Raw genomic sequence first — 18,911 nt, forward strand, 5'->3', positions numbered from 1 at the left:
GACTGGGAAGTCCTAACTGGGATGTTAGGCAAAATGAAAGACCTAGTGAGTGAAGCTAGGCAGTATGAAAGTCCTGGTGAGTGAAGCCAGGCAGAAGAAAAGTCCTGGTGAGTGAAGCCAGGCAGAAGAAAAGTCCTGGTGAGTGAAGCCAGGCAGAAGGAAGTCCTGGTGAGTGAAGCCAGGCAGAAGGAAGTCCTGGTGAGTGAAGCCAGGCAGAAGGAAGTCCTAGTGAGTGAAGCTAGGCAGATGGAAATCCTGGTGAGTGAAGCCAGGTGAAAGTCCTAGTGAGTGAAGCTAGGCAGATGGAAAACCCTAGTGAGTGAAGCTAGGTGAAAGTCCTGGTGAGTGAAGCCAGGCAAGGGAAAATCCAGATGGATCAAGGATGATCGGACATCTGGTGTTGGGAAGTCCAAGTAGGTCAAAGGATTGACTGGATACTTGGCATGAAAGAAAAGTCCAAGTAGGTCAAAGGGATTGACCGGATACTTGGCACAGAGAAAAGTCCAAGTGGGTCAAAGGGATTGACCAGACACTTGGTAAGGGAGTCCTAGCAGGTCAAGGGAGTGACTAGATGCTAGGCATGACATACCAACAGGTCAAGGTTGACCGGATGTTGGTTTGGGAGGTTTGGGACTTGGTTTTGGACAAAATCAAGTGATGGATCGATCGTGGATCGATCCAGCTCTGGATCGATCGGTGGATCGATCCGCACCTGTCCCAACGAACAGAAGCCTCGGATCGATCCGTGGATCGATCCAGAGGTCCCAATCGATCGGATCGATTGGGACGCTGAGCGCTGGATCGATCCGTGGATCGATCCAGCGCTTTCCGAGCATCAGAGCCTGGATCGATCCGTGGATCGATCCAGCCTCCCGATCGATTGGGAATATTCGAATCGATCGGGATCCGACCGTTGGCGTCGTTTATAGCTGCAGGCGTGTGATGGCTGCGGTATTGCTTCTCAGATTCACTCCAGATTACTCGCCAGCTCCTCCACAGCGCTCTCAAAGATCAGATCGCCAGTTGTTGAAGGATCTTGGAAGCTTTCCAAGTCAAGAGGCGGATCAAAGGCAAGAAGAGAAGCTAGGGTTAGGGTTTTCTGTACTCATTGTAAGCTTTGCGCTTGTATTTTGTTTCCCTTTCCTTTCTTCTTGTACTGAGAGTCTTGTAGGGCTTCTCTGCCCTCGGTAGTTACCGAAAAGGAGTGTTTTCTTAGTGAAGGGTGCGTGCGTGGTGTGGATCCTTGGACTAGTCACCTCTTGTGAGGTGGATACCAAGTAAACCAACCGTGTTAGCGTTGTTGTATTTGTTTCTGTATTTTCCGCTGCATATTCTTGAAGAAACAAGCAACGCCAAGCAACGCCGAGCAACGAGCGAACGCGACGAGCTATTCACCCCCCCCCCCCCTATAGCTACTTTTGGTCCTAACAAGTGGTATCAGAGCAAGGTTGCTCTTCACCGGAATCACCGCCGGAAGGGGCAAACATATCAAGAAAAGCTAGAGGGTGAAGAAGTTGGAGCAAATTCTTCAAGTTCAAGATTCTATCAAGCTCAACTTCAAGATGCAATTCCAAGATGGACTTGGATTTGACACAAGGGTGGCTCCACCATATTTATCTACAAGCTTCGATTCTTGGAAATCAAGAATCAAAAATTTTCTTATGATGGAGATAGAGCAATGGTTTGCTCTCATGGAAGCTTTTGAAGCTCCCACAAATTCCAAGGGCAAAGTACTCAAAAGGAGCAAGTGGAGCAAAGACCAAATCCAAAGATGTGAGGCCAATGACAAAGTGACCAAGCTTTTGGTCAATTTATTGCCAAGCAACATCTTGGAACAAATTGGAGAGTTTGAAGATGCCAAGGAGCTTTGGAGCAAATTGGCAAGAATTCATGAGATCCCTCCACTAGATCAAATCAAGGAGAATCCAAAGAGGGCGACTCATTGGATCAAGACCAAGAGGAGGACTCCGAGGTTGAGAGATGCTCAACCTCCGAAGAAGAGGAAATCCAAGAAGCTTCATCCTCAAGGGAATGCAACGAAGGGAACAAGGAGGGAGCATACTCCTTGTTTCATATTCAAGATGATGAAGCCTCCACCTCTAGGATTGAGGGGGAGCAATCCTTGGTGACACCGGATCAAGAAGAAGGAGAAGCTTCTACATCCGGGTCAAGAGATGAAGAGGATGAAGAAGCTTCCACCTCCACAAGTCAAGAAAAATCAAATGGAGGAGCATCACTATCGGATCAAGAGGAAGCCCCTACATCCACATCACATGGAGGAGAAAACACCACCCCTACACAAGAAGGTATAAATGTTTCAATTAAAAATAAAAATCATATTATATGCTTTGAATGTAGGGAACATGGGCACTACAAGAGCAAGTGCCCTAAATTGGCCAAGAAGAAGGGCCAAATGGCAAAAAAGGGCAAGGAGAAGCTCAAGGAGACCACCCCCGGGACAAAGAAGAGCAAGGAGCACATTGTGTGCTTCTTGTGTCAACAAAAAGGGCATTACCGAAGTCAATGCCCCAAGGGAAAGAAGATGATCAAGGCTCAAGGAGGCACTAGTCAAGGGGGAGCCTCCAAGGTAAAAAGGAAGGTAACTTTCATTGAGCCTATTCCCTTGCAAAATGGTAAAAAGCATGCTAGGTCAAATTTTTATCATTTTAATGCGATTTACCATAAGAATAGGAAGCATGAGGGCTTTAAGGAAAAGCATGTGGCCCTACATGCCAAAACTACTATCCCTAAGGCTAGGAATGTAGGTAAAAACCTAGGCGATAACACTAAGGATAATAGATACAAGCCCAAGAATAAAAATGCTCATGGATCAAATGAAAAACCAAAAACTAAGGACTTAGTGATAGAAAATCAAGTCTTGAGATCAAGGCTTGATAAAATGGAAAAGACCCTAAAAAGGATGGAAAATATCCTATTAGGGCAAAATGAGCATAACCTAGGTTTAGGGGTACAAAAGCCATCCAATGGCCATAGAGGTTTGGGATACAAACCAAAGGCTAAGAAGGATGTGCCCTCTTACCATAGAGTTCCATATAGTTATGGAACAAACCCTAGGTCTAGTAGTCAAGCCAAAAATACTAGGGAAGTCATCCCTAAGAGTATTTTTGCAATAAATATGACTAAGACTTCTAAGAAGTCTAAGAAAGTCACAAGGGAGGTTATCCCTAGAGTTGACCTAGAAAATGTGACCAAGGCTTCTAAGAAGCCCAACAAGGTCACTAGGAAGGTATCTAGGGAAGTTATCCCTAGTGAGTACCTAGAGCATCCAAGGAGCACCAATAGGTGTTGGGTTCCTAGGAGCATCTTCTCTACCCCATAGATGGGTTAGAGAGTGTCAACTCCGATTAGAAGGGTAGTTAACCCAACTTTGAGGAAATTGACACTCAAGGAGCATTTTCAAGGTTTTAGTTAACCTTTGAAAATGAAATGGACCTATTGATTACTCCTTGAAAGAGTAAAATGTGCCTAATGGTGGAAGAATTGATTTTAATCTTAAATGGCACATATTGGGAAATTCATAAGAACTATCAAGTTGGGATTTTGGTATGTTCTTAGGCAATTTAAGGCAATCCGGGCCTTAAATTTAAAAGTGCTACTCTTGTGGAAAAATGGGATATGCCAACATTTGAGGACATATTTATTTTCAATTGGCATACATTAATCAAGGAAATTAGAAATGCCAATTTAGGTTTTGGCATTTTCTTGAAGCACTTTAGGGCAATCTAGGTTTAAGTCGTAAGATTAGCTAAGATTTTAAGGATACTTAGATAGTTAATCTAGGTATATTTTATTTATGCTAAACCTTGCCATGATTATTTGCCCATCATATGCCATGACATCATGTCTATTTTTGCATTCATGTTTTATTATGAAAAATCCAAAAATACCATGTCATGACATTCATACATCATGTAGCAATAGGATATTTTCTTTTGAAAATTATTTTCTTTTGATGTATGCCATAACATAATCATGCATTGAGTTTAATTCCTTGTAATTAAGGACAAATGGCATTTAACGACACTTATTGACAAGTGACATCCTAGGTGGATGTCTAACATTTCTAAAATGCCTAGATAAATATGCATGATCCCTAGATTAGGGCAAAAACCAAAATCTACATCTCACAAAGACTATAAGGTGACTTGTATGTGTTTTAGTCCATATTATATACAAGTGAGATGTTAGGAAGATGAACAAAACTCAAGATGTTGATTTAGTGCATTCTTTTGAGTTTTTAGTTTCATCAAAACACATAGTTATGTGTTTTCCCATCATTGGGAAAGCTAATGTACAAGTCATGTGCATTAAGCCCAAGGAATGTGATGGGATATTGGTTTTGAAAATGTTTTAAAATGTTTTTGGAAAACCTTGGTGAAGGCTATCTTTTGATAGTAATCACCATTGAATAGTTAGACACAAACTTGAAGAGAAACACTAAAGTTTTTGCAAGTTTTCAAGTTTGTGTCAATCTTTGAAAATATGAAGTATTTTCATAGAAAACTATTTTTCCGTGATAGTAAACGCCCTAAATAATGTCTACACGAAATTTCATAATTTTTGGATTTTTGTAGAATTTTCTAGGGGTTTCTGAAGTTGACTGAAATGGAATTTCAGCAACTATCAGAGTTCCGATCGATCCATGGATCGATTGGAGTTCCTGAATCGATCCATGGATCGATTCAAACGGCAATTCCCGCGAGCAGAAGCTCGCTGGATCGATCAGCCGATCGATCCAGGGAGTCTGAATCGATCAGTGGATCGATTCAGAAAGGTTCAATCGATTGGAACCCAACTCCAATCGATCCAAGTTGCTGATTTTGGCTGGGAAGGCTTGATTTCAGCATCTTTGAACCTTTTTGAGTCTAGGTAACCATTCCAAACCCCTTAAATACATTTGTATACATACAAAGGGTGTTTTCATGTTGAAAACAAGGATGGATTGGTTAACGAAGACTACGTAGAAGTTTAGGTTGAGGTTGTTTCAAATTTTGAATATTTGAACCTCAAAACTTCTAAATTTGGGTTTCCTAATGTTTTAGGGATTCCAAGTCATTGTTGGTGCAATGACAGAAGTTACCACCATGTCTTTAGGGGGAGGGACTCTTTAAAGACATGAAAATTATTTTTCATGAACCTTGGAAGGTGGTTAACCTTCTGTTGTGAACTTGCTCAAGGTTGAGCATTTAAACTTGAAATGGGGAGAAATGGGGAGTGGATATCCTCATTATTTCAAGTGGAAACTCAAGTGGTTGAAAATGCTCAAGGTTGGGTATTTGTCTACATTGAGGGAGAAGTTAAGGATAAATGAAGGGTATGGGACCTTCATTATCGTGTTGATCACAACGAGTGATGTTGTGAACAACGATGCGCAACTCTTCAGGGGGAGAGTCTTCAACAAATGGATTTGTTGAAGTGTGCCCAGAATTGGAGCATAGGTTGATGTGTGTCCAACGATGGGTTGATGTGTGCCAATAGGGGGAGAATGTATGGTTAAGCTTAGTCCTTCATTACCTATGGGAAGGTCATAGGGGGAGAATGAAAGGACTCATGAAAGGGAGTAAGTTAGGCTTTCATTACCTAGAGGGAGTTTGCCCTCTTAGGGGGAGAATGAAGAGCTTAATTTATGCTTTCATTACCTAGTGGCATGAAGAAGGAGGCTATGGGATTAGCCTAACTTACATATGGGATTGTAAGTGTTATTGTGGTATTGTCAAACATCAAAAAGGGAGAGATTGTTGGTGCAATATCCCTCAGGTCAAGGTTGACCTGGGTAACCAAGCTGAGTCTTGGTTTGGGTTTAGATGTTTGACAATAAGATATTGATTGAAGAAGAGTCAAGTAGGTCAAGGTTGACCGGATACTTGACTGGGAAGTCCTAACTGGGATGTTAGGCAAAATGAAAGACCTAGTGAGTGAAGCTAGGCAGTATGAAAGTCCTGGTGAGTGAAGCCAGGCAGAAGAAAAGTCCTGGTGAGTGAAGCCAGGCAGAAGAAAAGTCCTGGTGAGTGAAGCCAGGCAGAAGAAAGTCCTGGTGAGTGAAGCCAGGCAGAAGAAAAGTCCTGGTGAGTGAAGCCAGGCAGTAGGAAGTCCTAGTGAGTGAAGCTAGGCAGATGGAAATCCTGGTGAGTGAAGCCAGGTGAAAGTCCTAGTGAGTGAAGCTAGGCAGATGGAAATCCTGGTGAGTGAAGCCAGGTGAAAGTCCTAGTGAGTGAAGCTAGGCAGATGGAAAACCCTAGTGAGTGAAGCTAGGTGAAAGTCCTGGTGAGTGAAGCCAGGCAAGGGAAAATCCAGATGGATCAAGGATGATCGGACATCTGGCGCTGGGAAGTCCAAGTAGGTCAAAGGATTGACTGGATACTTGGCATGAAAGAAAAGTCCAAGTAGGTCAAAGGATTGACCGGATACTTGGCATAGAGAAAAGTCCAAGTGGGTCAAAGGGATTGACCGGACACTTGGTAAGGGAGTCCTAGCAGGTCAAGGGAGTGACTAGATGCTAGGCATGACATACCAACAGGTCAAGGTTGACCGGATGTTGGTTTGGGAGGTTTGGGACTTGGTTTTGGACAAAATCCCTGGATCGATCGTGGATCGATCCAGGCTCGATCGATCGATGGATCGATCCGGCCATTCCAATAATGAGCTGTCGATCGATCCGTGGATCGATCAGAGGTCCCAATCGATCGCTGGATCGATTGGGAGGCCGTCGGCGCGATAAGCGCCGGATCGATCCGTGGATCGATCCGAGCGCCTAGCATAGGCGCCGGATCGATCCGTGGATCGATCCAAAGCCTCCCCGATCGATTGGGATCATTCGAATCGATCGGGATCCGACCGTTGGCGTCGTTTATAGCTGCAGGCGTGTGATGGCTACGGTATTGCTTCTCCGATTCACTCCAGATTACTCGCCAGCTCCTCCATAGCGCTCTCAAAGATCATATCGCCAGTTCTTGAAGGATCTTGGAAGCTTTCCAAGTCAAGAGGCGGATCAAAGGCAAGAAGAGAAGCTAGGGTTAGGGTTTTCTGTACTCATTGTAAGCTTTGCGCTTGTATTTTGTTTCCCTTTCCTTTCTTCTTGTACTGAGAGTCTTGTAGGGCTTCTCCGCCCTCGGTAGTTACCGAAAAGGAGTGTTTTCTTAGTGGAGGGTGCGTGCGTGGTGTGGATCCTTGGACTAGTCACCTCTTGTGAGGTGGATACCAAGTAAACCAACCGTGTTAGCGTTGTTGTATTTGTTTCTGTATTTTCCGCTGCATATTCTTGAAGAAACAAGCAACGCCAAGCAACGCCGAGCAACGAGCGAACGCGACGAGCTATTCCCCCCCCCCCCCCCCCCTCTAGCTACTTTTGGTCCTAACAGCTTGGTCGAGATTGCCTTATAAAGGACATGGAAGGCGCCTTCCATAGCTATTGAAGGTGCCTTCAATGTGGTAAATTTGATCCCGACTTCGCTCTTCCAGTACCTCTGAAAGAGGAGATCGAGTTCAAAGAGATCAGAGAAGTGTAACATACTACACTTTCCATTTGTAGAAATTAAGTACAAAAAAATGACTTTGTTATCGACACGTAGGGATCGAAGTGAGAGCGTATGAGTGTTGGTGTCGATCTTGAAGGCGCTGGAATTCCGTTTTGTTTCAATTTTCCATGTACAAAAATTGTACAAGTACAGAACTTTTTCTATCAACCTGCATGTTTGATCAGACATATGTTTGATCAATCGAGCAACTACTTGACGGATCAAAGCACACCTTGATCAAAATACAAGATCGTTGGCCTCTTGTGTTGGTATTCAGGATCGATACAAAGAAAACTAAACTAATTACATAGCAGAATCAAATAACTAGTTGTACCTTTCTTTTATAACCAAAGACATCTTGATCTTCTGTTGTATTCCTCACCTCTTCTTGGACGTCGTGTGAACGACGATCTACCAAGACAACAAACACTCTTACCTTCTTTTCTCCCAAACCGTCGGCTACCAAGAGAGGCTCTAGGATGGGGCTCCTTCTTCTCTTCTTCTTCTTTTCCAAGTCGTCGCCCACAAGGAGAAGAAGAGGCGTCGGCCCTAGCAAGTAGGAGAAGAAGAGGCGTCGGCCCTAGCAAGTAGGAGAAGAGGTGTCGGCCCTAGCAAAGAAGAGGTGCCGGCCCTAGCAAGGAGGAGAAGAGAATTGTGGGAAAATTAGGTTTTAGGGGGCGCCACCTACTCCCTTTTATAACCCTTGCCGCCGGCCCTAGGAAGGTGAGATTAACCAAATTGTGGATGGGTGGATGCGAGGCTTTATATAGAGGCTACAACAGAAACCTAGAGGAGAAATTGGTTTAGCCCTCCTGATGGGCTTGGGCTTCCTGTGTTCGGCCCGAACACTCAACTCAAGTCCATCAATAATAACTCATATCACTAAAGGGTTATTATTGAACTACCGCACCAATCACATATTACAATATAAGCTTCTTCTTATCATGAGTGTGTTAATCTCCCTGTGTTTAAGATATCGTATGTCCGTTACTTAAATGAGTTACTGACAACTAAATTAATTAACATCTGATTCCAAGAGTAGTACCACTCAATTTTATTATCATGTCGGACTAAGTCCACTTACAGGGTTTACATGATAATCCTTATGAGCTCCTCAATGGGGCATCATCAACCTGAATAATTAGGGCATAGATTCCTTCTATAATCAACAACACACTATATAAATAGTATTATCTCCCAACTCATTGGGCCTATTGATTTAACGAATAAATCTCACTCATTGATAAATTAAAGAAATAAATACTAAGTATACGTGTTTGTTATTATATAAGGATTAAGAGGGCGTATATCGATAATAACAGAGATTTTATTCTTTTATGTAGTCAGTACAAATTAAACAACCTCAAACGGTCCTACTCAATACACACATAGTGTACTAGTGTAATTTTATAGTCAAGACAGACTAATACCAAATTACACTACAACTGTTCCAATGGTTTGTCCCAATCCATCTTGGTTGTGAGATACTATTTATAATTTATAAGGAACTGATAACATGATCTTCTGTGTTGCACCACACACCATGCTATCTACAATATAAATTAAATGGACAACTGCATTGACATATATATAAATATAAAATGTAAACATTTGACCAAAGTGATTCTCATTTCAAAATATTTCAAAACAGATGTTCATTCAAAAGTTAGGATTATAGTATACATCCCGACAATCTCCCATTTATACTAAAAAACTATGTTGTCGTAAATGCTGTCATACATCTAATTCTTATCCCCTCAACATGCCTATCAAAAGCTCTCGCCGGAAGGGCCTTAGTGAAAGGATATATCTGTCAGATTATCTGCTGATGTAATCTTGACGACAACAACCTCTCCTCGTTTTACGATGTCTCGTATCAGATAGTACTTGCGCTCAATGTGTTTACTTGCCTTATAGCTCGTGGTTCCTTTGAGTTTGCTACTGCACCACTGTTATCACAATAAATTATGGTAACTTTGGACAAATCAAAAATCACATCTAAGTTCATCAAGAAGTTTCTGAGTCATACAACTTCTTTAGCTACCTCAGAGGAATGTCACAATTAACGTCGAAACGTTATGGAATCGCTATTAATTTTATATTAATGCTTCCATTACACTCTTGAGCAGGTAGTAAAATGATATTCAGATGAGAAAACATTGATTCATTGTTTTAGGCAAATCTTGACTTGACCTATCTGGCATTCGACATGCGCAGAACGTGCTCGCACACGAGTTAACCTTAGTTCAATGTAACCAGGACTCTAGATTTGCATCCACCCCTACGCATCAACGCGTAAAAGAGTTTCTCCCCGCCCCCGCGGGCTGGATCAACCGGTTAAGGCGTGGCATCCTTGCACAATGAGTTGTAGGGTCGAAGGTCCACGGACGTGCACTGATGAATAATCTGGGCCGGCTGTGTTAAATTCCGGAGACACCACGCTTTACCCGTGCCAGCATTCACCGCTGATTTACCTCCTCCTAGGATCCCTGTGGGGCCAGGCCTAGGAGGCCGCTGGGCGGCGGGACCCGCCTTTTGCACAGTAAAAGAGTTTCTCCCCATACATATATTTACAAGATGTGCTATAATTTAAATCAATAATAAAACCAAAAAAATTTTAATGTAAAACTAAAAACTCATAGATAATAGAATCTCTTCCTTTCCACCTCTTTATTTCATTCATATTTTCAACAAAAAAAAAAAATTGTTAATGTTTAAAAGTGGAGGAATAATCAATAGAAATTTTGGAGAAATGAAAATTTTAAAGACCAAAAAACAAGAGGCCAAAATGAAAACCCAAAATTGCGTCATAATTTCGAGTAAGAACTTTTTTTCTATGAGTTAGCTTTGTGACTCGACAGCACACTAAGACAGGTTTTAGAAGATTGGATGTATAATTACATATTGTGGAGAATAATTGCTAGTCTGCTCTGTTGAAACTTATTCATTACTAACTCAATGCTTTCCATGCTTGATCTTTCTGTGGTGGTGGTGACTACCGTCATGATGGTGGCCGTGAGATAGAAAGTGATGAGCTCTGGAAGCAGGCACCACCACCACCAGCAAAAGCTCCCCCAGCAGGGTTGTGTATGCTGGCGGCGGTGGAATATAAAGAGCGTCCTTTGCTTAGGAATTTTCCAGGAAGAAGAAGGCCCACCGCCCACGTGAGGGAGACGCGACAGCGCCGCGGGCGGTTGCAGTGGGCCTATGTCGTGCGTCCTATACTTAGCCCACGTAAGCTCCCTCGCGGGTCGTTGCATATTGCTTGAGTCGTAGACTTCGTAAGGAAAAAGAATTAAAAACAAAAAATGCGGTGAGCGTGGATCGAACACGCGACCTTCAGATCTTCAGTCTGACGCTCTCCCAACTGAGCTATCCCCGCGGTTGATTTTTATCAGAATTTAATTATTTGAATTATATAATTTTTCTTCTAGTTAGTTGACTCAACTCTGCCCAGCTAAAACAGAGTTTAGAAGATTGTATGTGTATTTACTCTGCTGAAACATGTTCGTTTACAATATTCACATATAAATGGGTTTGATACGCTCGTGGACAAAGCTGGACAACTAGTACTACCTAAAAGGATCTAATATTTAGTTATCTTGAGTGCTTTGGCATGTTCATCTAAATGGAAAACCTTGGAATAGTAGAGAACAACGATGCATTTTAATGTTCTTGTAGAACGTGCTATTAATTTGAATGCAGCAGTTATTTTGTTTCATATCACGCAATAGAACCATGAACAGATCAGTAAATGCAAACAAAAGAGACGAAGCAATTCACATATACTATGGAAACATGCCGTGCCAATGCTTGAACTTTAACCGTGGCCATGGCCGTGGCCGTGGTGGTGATGCAACATGCCATGGTGGTGGCTGTGGAACATGCCGTGCCCTGGATGGTGGTGGTGGTGGTGGTGGTGGCTTCCATGATGATGATGATGACTTCCATGATGATGATGGTGGTCGTGGGAGAGAAGGTGATGAACTCCGTAAGCAGCAGCAGCCGCCACCGCTCCCCCAGCAGCCATTGATCCGATAGAAGAGGAACCACCGTATCCTTCAATAAATTAACTCGGCATCAAAAATGGATTCTCCAAGATTAATTAAATTCTTACGTGATTAAGAAAGCTAATACCGTAATACGGCGCAGGGTGAGGAGGGTAGTAGCCATAGGGCGGATAAGCTCCGGAAGCAGAGGAGTAGTATGGCGGCGGTGGCGGCGGTGGAGGCCGATACCTACCGTAACGCATCATGTCGGAGAAGAAACCTTTGTCAGTGGTATTTGGTCCGCCTTCCATGATTCGACTGCAAAGTTTTATACGAAGACGATGAAGCGAAACTAGAGAAGTGAACAGAGAAATGGATGAAGAGGAAGGAGATGAAGGACGGGGTGGAATATAAAGTTTGGGATTTTCCTTTATGAAGAAGGCACAGGTGAGCGAGACGCGTCAGCGACGCGTGTCGTCGCCATGGCGTGCGTCATCGACTTCGTCCCTAAGGAAGAATCAATTACAATTGCATTTATTAAACGGATAAAACATAGATTTGAAGTTGCGTCACGCAGAAATCTTTTAATTTTTTTTATTTTTATTTCCCATTGTTATTGTGGATTTTCTAACTGTTCATTTCGACCCTCAAAATTTATATTTTGACTTTTATTTTCTAAATTTTTTAACCGTTGAAAATTAAATGTATGCTATAGTTTTAAAATTGTAAGATGGATTTTTAAATGTGAATAACAAATTAATTTGAAGAAGACGGTCTATTTTCAAAATTAACACACCACTATTCTATCAAGTTAATCCTCCGGAAGCTATGGTGGAAGGTTGTTAAAGTATGCTTGCAATTCAACCTTTAGATATAATGTATTTGTCTCAAGGTGTAACATAGACGATGGACGTATGATATCTTTGATATAATAACTAGAGATCGATTCTTAGAAATTAACGACATAAAATTTAGTTCACCATACATCTGACGTTAATTTATGTATCTGTATGTACCTTCTTCTATATCCATGTAGAAGACACTAGAAAAATTATTAATATAACATATCTATATTTTAGATATAATATATATATTAAAGATACACAATCTACTATATGCATAAGCTAGAAAATAATAAATGAACTAGAAAAGATGGTGATTAATCACTAATCAGATAAAATTTGAACATTTAGATTTTTTAAAAGTATATATATATATATATATATATATATATAAAGCAACAAATGAAAAAATAGTCACATAAAAGTTGCAAAACCGCTGTCTTAGTGCTATAATGTGGATTCACGGTTACCCATCATTCTCTTATCTATCTACATTCAGAAATTCACTTCTTTGTTTATTTTATTACAATAGCAATTACTTGCCCAATCTATCTTTCTTTTCTTATTTAAGTTTAAGGACAATATATATTTCAAAATTATATAGTATGAAGCTCTAATTGTAATTAAAGATATAATGGTAGAGTTTAACTCAACTATAAGTGCACGTTAATATTGACGGTTGAGATGAAAAGTGGAGTTGATGTGGACGGTCGAGAGCTATGCGTTTATTTACGGATATTAAGAGCATCAATCGGATGGTTGCCATAAAAGGAGCCCTCTTCAAACCCACTAGCTCTCCGTCCGCAGTTGCTTCGCTTATCACGGCAGATCGGGAAACGCTCCTCCGGCGATCGCCGACGTCCCCGTGAGGACTGTTTGTTTACTTTTGTTTATTTTTATCTAGCTAGGGTTTTCGCCCGCTTCGCGGTTCACTTTTCGCTTCGGCTGCTTTGTCTTCGGCTTCTCGGTAGCCTTTTATCGGATGTAAAATGTTCTTGGAGTAGGAAGTAATGGAAGGGGAGGAATAGAAAGAGAAGTAACAAGTGATGGTGGTGGCAAGAAAGGGAAGGGGGTGTCGGGAGGAGCTGAAGAGAAAAGTTCGTTTTTTTTTCATTTGAAACTTGGATTTTTATCTTTCGGTAAAATTAGTGATGCGTCGAGAGAATTGGTAAATGAGAAACATCGCAGAAGAGTTCAATTTAATCCATTGTTGTTGTCATTACTATAATTGGTGATTATCATTGTCGATTGGCCATTTTTCTTCTAATGGTGCCTATTTTATATGTTTTTTTTGAAATATTATAAATGAAGTTGCTGCCGTTGGTTGTACTGGATAGCAGGTTCATTGCCATGGAGTGCTCGAAGACGAACTTTATAAGGTAATTTTTTTTTTTTGTTTACTGTCTCGAGTAAGATATTAAAGTTGCTTTCCTAATACACTGGCAACTCTTCGAGCAACATTCTAGGTATGAGTGAATGATTCATATTTAGTGGTGGAGTTGGGAAATTTTCTCAAGTGGATACAGACTATGAAGAGACATACAATAAGCTTTTTTAAAAAAAAAAAAATTAAAACTCTTGATCTTGTTAATAAACATTAATCTATTATGAAAGTATATATAGATGTTTTTTTAATCATCATTTCTTACAACCAAATGCCAAATACATAAATATATTTTGCTCAAGTTCTGTTTCTTTGCTATGTTCCTTATATGTACTCATGAATTTCTTAAGTTTGTGGGATCAATTGGCCCTGACTGTCATTGTGTTTGGTCACTATCCATCTATCTAAACCATTTCACTTTCCTGTATATTAGTGCATAGTTTGCTAGTAAGCCTATTTATTTTAAAAGCTTTCACATTTACCTTACTGACTCAATTTTTTAGTAGAATTCAACAGTTCTGGTTGATTTTATTGTCGAAAGACTGTCCAGGAGGACCAGAACACTAATCTTGAACATTGCTTTTGACTGACATGTATATTTGTTCACTAAAGGAAGTTGGACCTGGCACAAAATTTCACATATCATTGTATTGAGCAATCAGGCAGATTATGCATGAGGCACAGGAGGCTGGCATATCCATGCAATTCTTATAAAAGCTCTCCAGAATTCCCTAGATATTTTTGCATGATACAGCCCTATCAATCATTCCTCTATAGACATAAATCTACAAGAAACTTTGCTATGGCCACAAGTGTGGGTGAAGAACCATCCTCATTGTCAGAGGAGGAAAACACAAATGGTGCTAAGGAGATTGTACCAGATGCTACATCGGACATGGGCCCACCAACAAAGTTGACATCTGATGAGGTGATAATTAAAACAATTTCCCGTATCTTATTAACTCTGACTCCAAGATGCATATTGATTATTTTCATTGGCATTATAAGTTTAGGATTTAAAACTTGTTTCTAGTTTCGAGAATATATGCACATTTTGGATTTGTAAATGAAACCTCACTGTTCTTAATTCCTCAGATATATTGTTAATATTATAATTTTGGCCCAGGCTAGGCTTTAGTTTTGGCTGCACCACTGTTTGAATTTCCATCATTGACCAATTTCTTCTCCTCGAGTGATTATGTATTCATTTTTCTTGCTAAAATTCATGCAACATCATCATGCTTGGCATTGTTGATCTTGTTCTTTGAACAACCAATTTGTGTATTCCATACAAATTCTACTTCTTAGTGGAGTTTTGTATGACTTTTATTGAACTCATGCAACTATTATTTTTCTGATATATCATGCTTTACTGAGAACTGCATGGTTAAGTCACTATGATTTATTGTATTTTGATTGACAGTTGAAAGCACTGCTACTTGACACTGAAAGAAAAAAGCTTTTGCAGAAACTCAGTGAAGCTAATCAGTAAAACAGAGTCCTCAAAAGACAGGTCTAGATGAATTGGTCGTACTTTTTTTTTTGTGCAATCATCTACTTATCGAAGCTTTGGAATTTGTGTATATTTATATTTTCCTCAGTTGGCTTCATCCTTACACAATTATGCAAAATGTGAAGTATCTAGTCATGGTCAATATTGAGTTATTGACTCGGTGAATATCTGAATTATGGATGCCATCCATGAAATCAATCTAGGACTTATTGCTATCAGTTGTTAAGGAGAGGTGTTGACGGTTTAATTAGTTTGAATTATGATTTTAGTTCATGAAATGAGTCCAAGGCTTATTGCAATCATTTGTTAAGGAGGAGAGGTAATTAGCTTTGCATTTCATGATTGACAGCTTCTAAGGAAACTTCTTTTTTTTTTTTTTTTGCTTCATTGTGGCTTCTGAATCATGTGCAATTATTTACAAACTTGACTCTAACTATTAAATCCTTTCAACCTTTAATGTTTATCAACTATAAGAACATCATCAACAATAATAGCTTGATCCATTGTTTATTTTGCTATTTGTCTATTTGTAGGAGGTATATTTAGACCCTGTTTACCTAAAGTGAGGGGTGTGCGTCTTTGAATGTTGCTTGGTTTTGGACCCGCTAGAACTTGCCCATGTTCTGTTATGTCAATATGATTATCTATCTCTAATGCATATAACGCAATTGTTGATGCATGAAAATAAATCTGTTAACATAAAGGTTCTTCCCAGATCTCATTCTTGGAATATTGAGGCAAATGTTTTCAGATATCCTGAGGCACTTTACATCATACTTGTTAGAACCATACAATCCCATCTTACAACGAAAGACAATTAAGATTTGAACTAATATGCTATCATATATGAATTGGAACCTAAGGTTGTTGCCATGTGACCAAAAGGTCACGGGTTCGAATCCTGGAAACGGCCTCTTGCAAAAAGCAGGGTAAGGCTACGTACAATGAATCCTTCCCCGAGATCCCACATGGCGGGAGCTTCGTGCACCGGGCTATCCTTTTTTTATATATATATGAATTGGAATCTAAAGGAACACTGAAAATTTGATTCCATATAATAAAAAAATTATTTAACTTATTTGTATGATTCTGGAAAAGAGAACCCCAATTTCTAAACCTTTTTTTAATTGATTCTTATGATTCAGATACAATATGCTTGGTGCTTCCATGGTTTACCAAACAATTCACAGTATGAACCAAAAGTTAACAACCCTTTTGTTATTATTTCTCCAGGGTCAAGGACTTAAGATATATTTATAGTTGTAGATTTGTATTGTGTTTATTACTTTGTGATTGTGCTGAATGATTTTGAATCTTGATTACTCTTAGTTTGAATGGTTCTGTTTTCTCGACAGTTGATTACTTGATTGAGCATTATTATAAGATGTCATTCATGTACCTTTCTCAATTAGTTATATTTAGTTTAATAATAGTCATTTTAACAATTGGGTCAGATTCTAAAGTGGCCAATCAATAATTTAATTGATCAGCTCATTTGTTAAGTTGTACTCCTTGTTTACTGACAATATCTTTTCTATGTTCTCATGATTTCAATTAGGACTTAGGAGCTAGATGGCTGCAGCATCTTTTTCTGGTAACTCGTAACTTTTGCAATTGGTGTTGCAGTTGCTTGTTGAAGAGGATGCCTTAGCCAAATACAAAAATGAGCTTGCAGTTCTGGAAGTTGAGCTTCAGGCTAGTTTTCATCTTTTTTATATATCTTCTTCAAATAATTAAACAGCTAAAGTAGCTTGGTAAAGAGCTATAAAATGTGATACTAACTTGCTAAAGAACAAGATAAAAAAGAGCGTAATCTAAAAAAAGTAGAATTGATTTTGTTATATGACCAGTGTATCCGCAGTCTTGGGCTACAAATCTGCATCTTCTGTGCCTAAACGATTCGTATATGAACTCATCTGTGTTTACTCATGTTAGAATGTTTTGTGATATAAAATTCTCTCCTGGTCAGGCTTTGGTTGGCCTAGCAGAAGAGATTGCTAACAGTGGTATCCCACTTGACTCGAGGAAGATCAATGGAAAGTATATCCAATCCCACCTCCTTGCCAGATTAGAAGGTTGTCCCATATTGTATGCACATGGACTTCTATTCTAATTCTATTTAGTATTTGATTGGTACTTGGAGTTTCAAAATCTTCTTGGATCATAATTGAGTTTTCAATATTATTAGCCAAACTTGGTCATTTTCTAACGGAGTTTCATTTATCTTAAACCTTAACATTAAGGCATACTAATATTTTGTTTTAGCATCATATTTATTGTATAAATTCAGTTGACAAAGAAAGAAAAACATAACCAAGCAGAAGAGGGGGAAAAAATGAAACAAAGCATGTGTAAAAGAAAATTTTTATAAATGTCAAATTTTGTTCATCCTATTTATAAATGTTCCTGTTACGTGCTATATTTCATAATTTCCATCAGATAGATCTAACATTTACTACTCCAATGAGAAAATTTTATAGATTTATAAGGTATCTTTTAGGTGCTCGGGCATACTTTGAACTTCCACGAATATGTGCAATTATGGTTTTATAATGCAATGGCTCTTTTGGATCTCATGTTTGTGAGACCAGATCAAATTATTTGGATATTTGAAGCTACCATTTCTACTGCATACAATAATTTGGTGTTTGAGGCTTCAGACTTTTAGTGAAACAAACAATTGACAATCACCACAAATGGTTTTATGAAACACTTCAGCCTACTTATGAGACACAATTCCTCCTGAAAACTCAAAAGATTTATCAATCGATGTGTCATGTTGGCCTAAAATTTACTGCAATTTGTTGTTTCATTCCTCTTTTATAAAATTTCAGTTCTCTTATGTTTTTCGCAAATAGTGGTACATGGAAAAGTCATGGAGCAGATAAAGGAAGTTGACTCTCTGAAATTTGAGGAGGTTGATTTATTCTGGATCGGCATGGCTGAGGTAAACCCCTGTGAACATTTAGTGAAAAAATGTACTGAAGAATTTTAACGTTCATGGAGATCAACAAAAGATTTGCTTTTCAAACATACTTCTGAATCAAGTATCCCATAGTAACCAAGTTTGTAAATTCTCTCGTCCTTGATTTTGTCACTTAATACACCAATTAGTAAGGATGCAAGTTTATACGCCATTGTCACTACTTTTTGTTTCCAGAGTGTCCAAGTTATGGGTTCATTCGATGGTTGGACTGAAGGTGAGGAGATGTCACCAGAGTATAGTGGTGATTATGCCAGATTTTCTGCTACCTTGAAGCTTAGACCTGGGCGGTATATGATTCCATCTTCCCCTTAGAACATTTTTTCTCAGGCATGATGATAATCTTGACATTTCTCTGTTTGGACTTTAGGTACGAGATCAAGTTCTTGGTAGATGGGGACTGGCAACTATCTCCCAAACTCCCCATTGTGGGGGAGGGGCTGATGAAAAATAACTTGCTGGTTGTGGAGCATGCCAATTGAGCTTGCAACAAAAGCCAGTTAGTTTCTTTAAAATCCTTATCTTTTCTTTCCATGAATGATTATAATAATAATAATAATTGCAAATGCAATGTTTGGTTTGTATACTAGCTCTTGTGATATATGCTTGAACTAAGTTTCTAGCTCACATTCCTTCTTGCTCTTGGTCGGTTTTATGCAGTTTCC

General features: G+C 39.5%; 1 protein-coding gene, 1 non-coding gene and 1 pseudogene across 2 annotated transcripts; 1 reads left to right on the top strand and 2 right to left on the bottom strand.

The window, feature by feature from the left end:
* Positions 1-10,844: 10,844 nt before the first annotated feature.
* On the bottom strand, positions 10,845-10,917 carry TRNAF-GAA. Its single transcript has one exon. It is a non-coding gene; the product is annotated as a tRNA-Phe (tRNA).
* Positions 10,918-11,225: 308 nt separating this feature from the next.
* On the bottom strand, positions 11,226-11,923 carry LOC122039812 (transcription factor MafA-like). Its single transcript, XM_042599251.1, has 2 exons — positions 11,673-11,923; positions 11,226-11,594 (listed from the first exon to the last, which is right to left on the bottom strand). The coding sequence occupies exons 1-2, from the start codon at positions 11,833-11,835 to the stop codon at positions 11,356-11,358; spliced, it is 402 nt and encodes a 133-aa protein (XP_042455185.1). The 5' UTR covers positions 11,836-11,923; the 3' UTR covers positions 11,226-11,355.
* Positions 11,924-13,144: 1,221 nt separating this feature from the next.
* On the top strand, positions 13,145-18,832 carry LOC122041621 (annotated as a pseudogene).
* Positions 18,833-18,911: the final 79 nt, after the last annotated feature.

The sequence above is a fragment of the Zingiber officinale genome, chromosome 2A (genome assembly GCF_018446385.1).
Source record: "Zingiber officinale cultivar Zhangliang chromosome 2A, Zo_v1.1, whole genome shotgun sequence".
Lineage (NCBI taxonomy): Eukaryota > Viridiplantae > Streptophyta > Magnoliopsida > Zingiberales > Zingiberaceae > Zingiber > Zingiber officinale.

Excerpts from the sequence above, each read along its gene's own strand:
- LOC122039812 (XM_042599251.1), bottom strand. The coding sequence starts at position 11,835 with ATGGAAGGCGGACCAAATACCACTGACAAAGGTTTCTTCTCCGACATG. Across the intron at positions 11,595-11,672 it reads TCACCCTGCGCCGTATTACG|GATACGGTGGTTCCTCTTCT; the intron begins GTATTAGCTTTC and ends AATTTATTGAAG.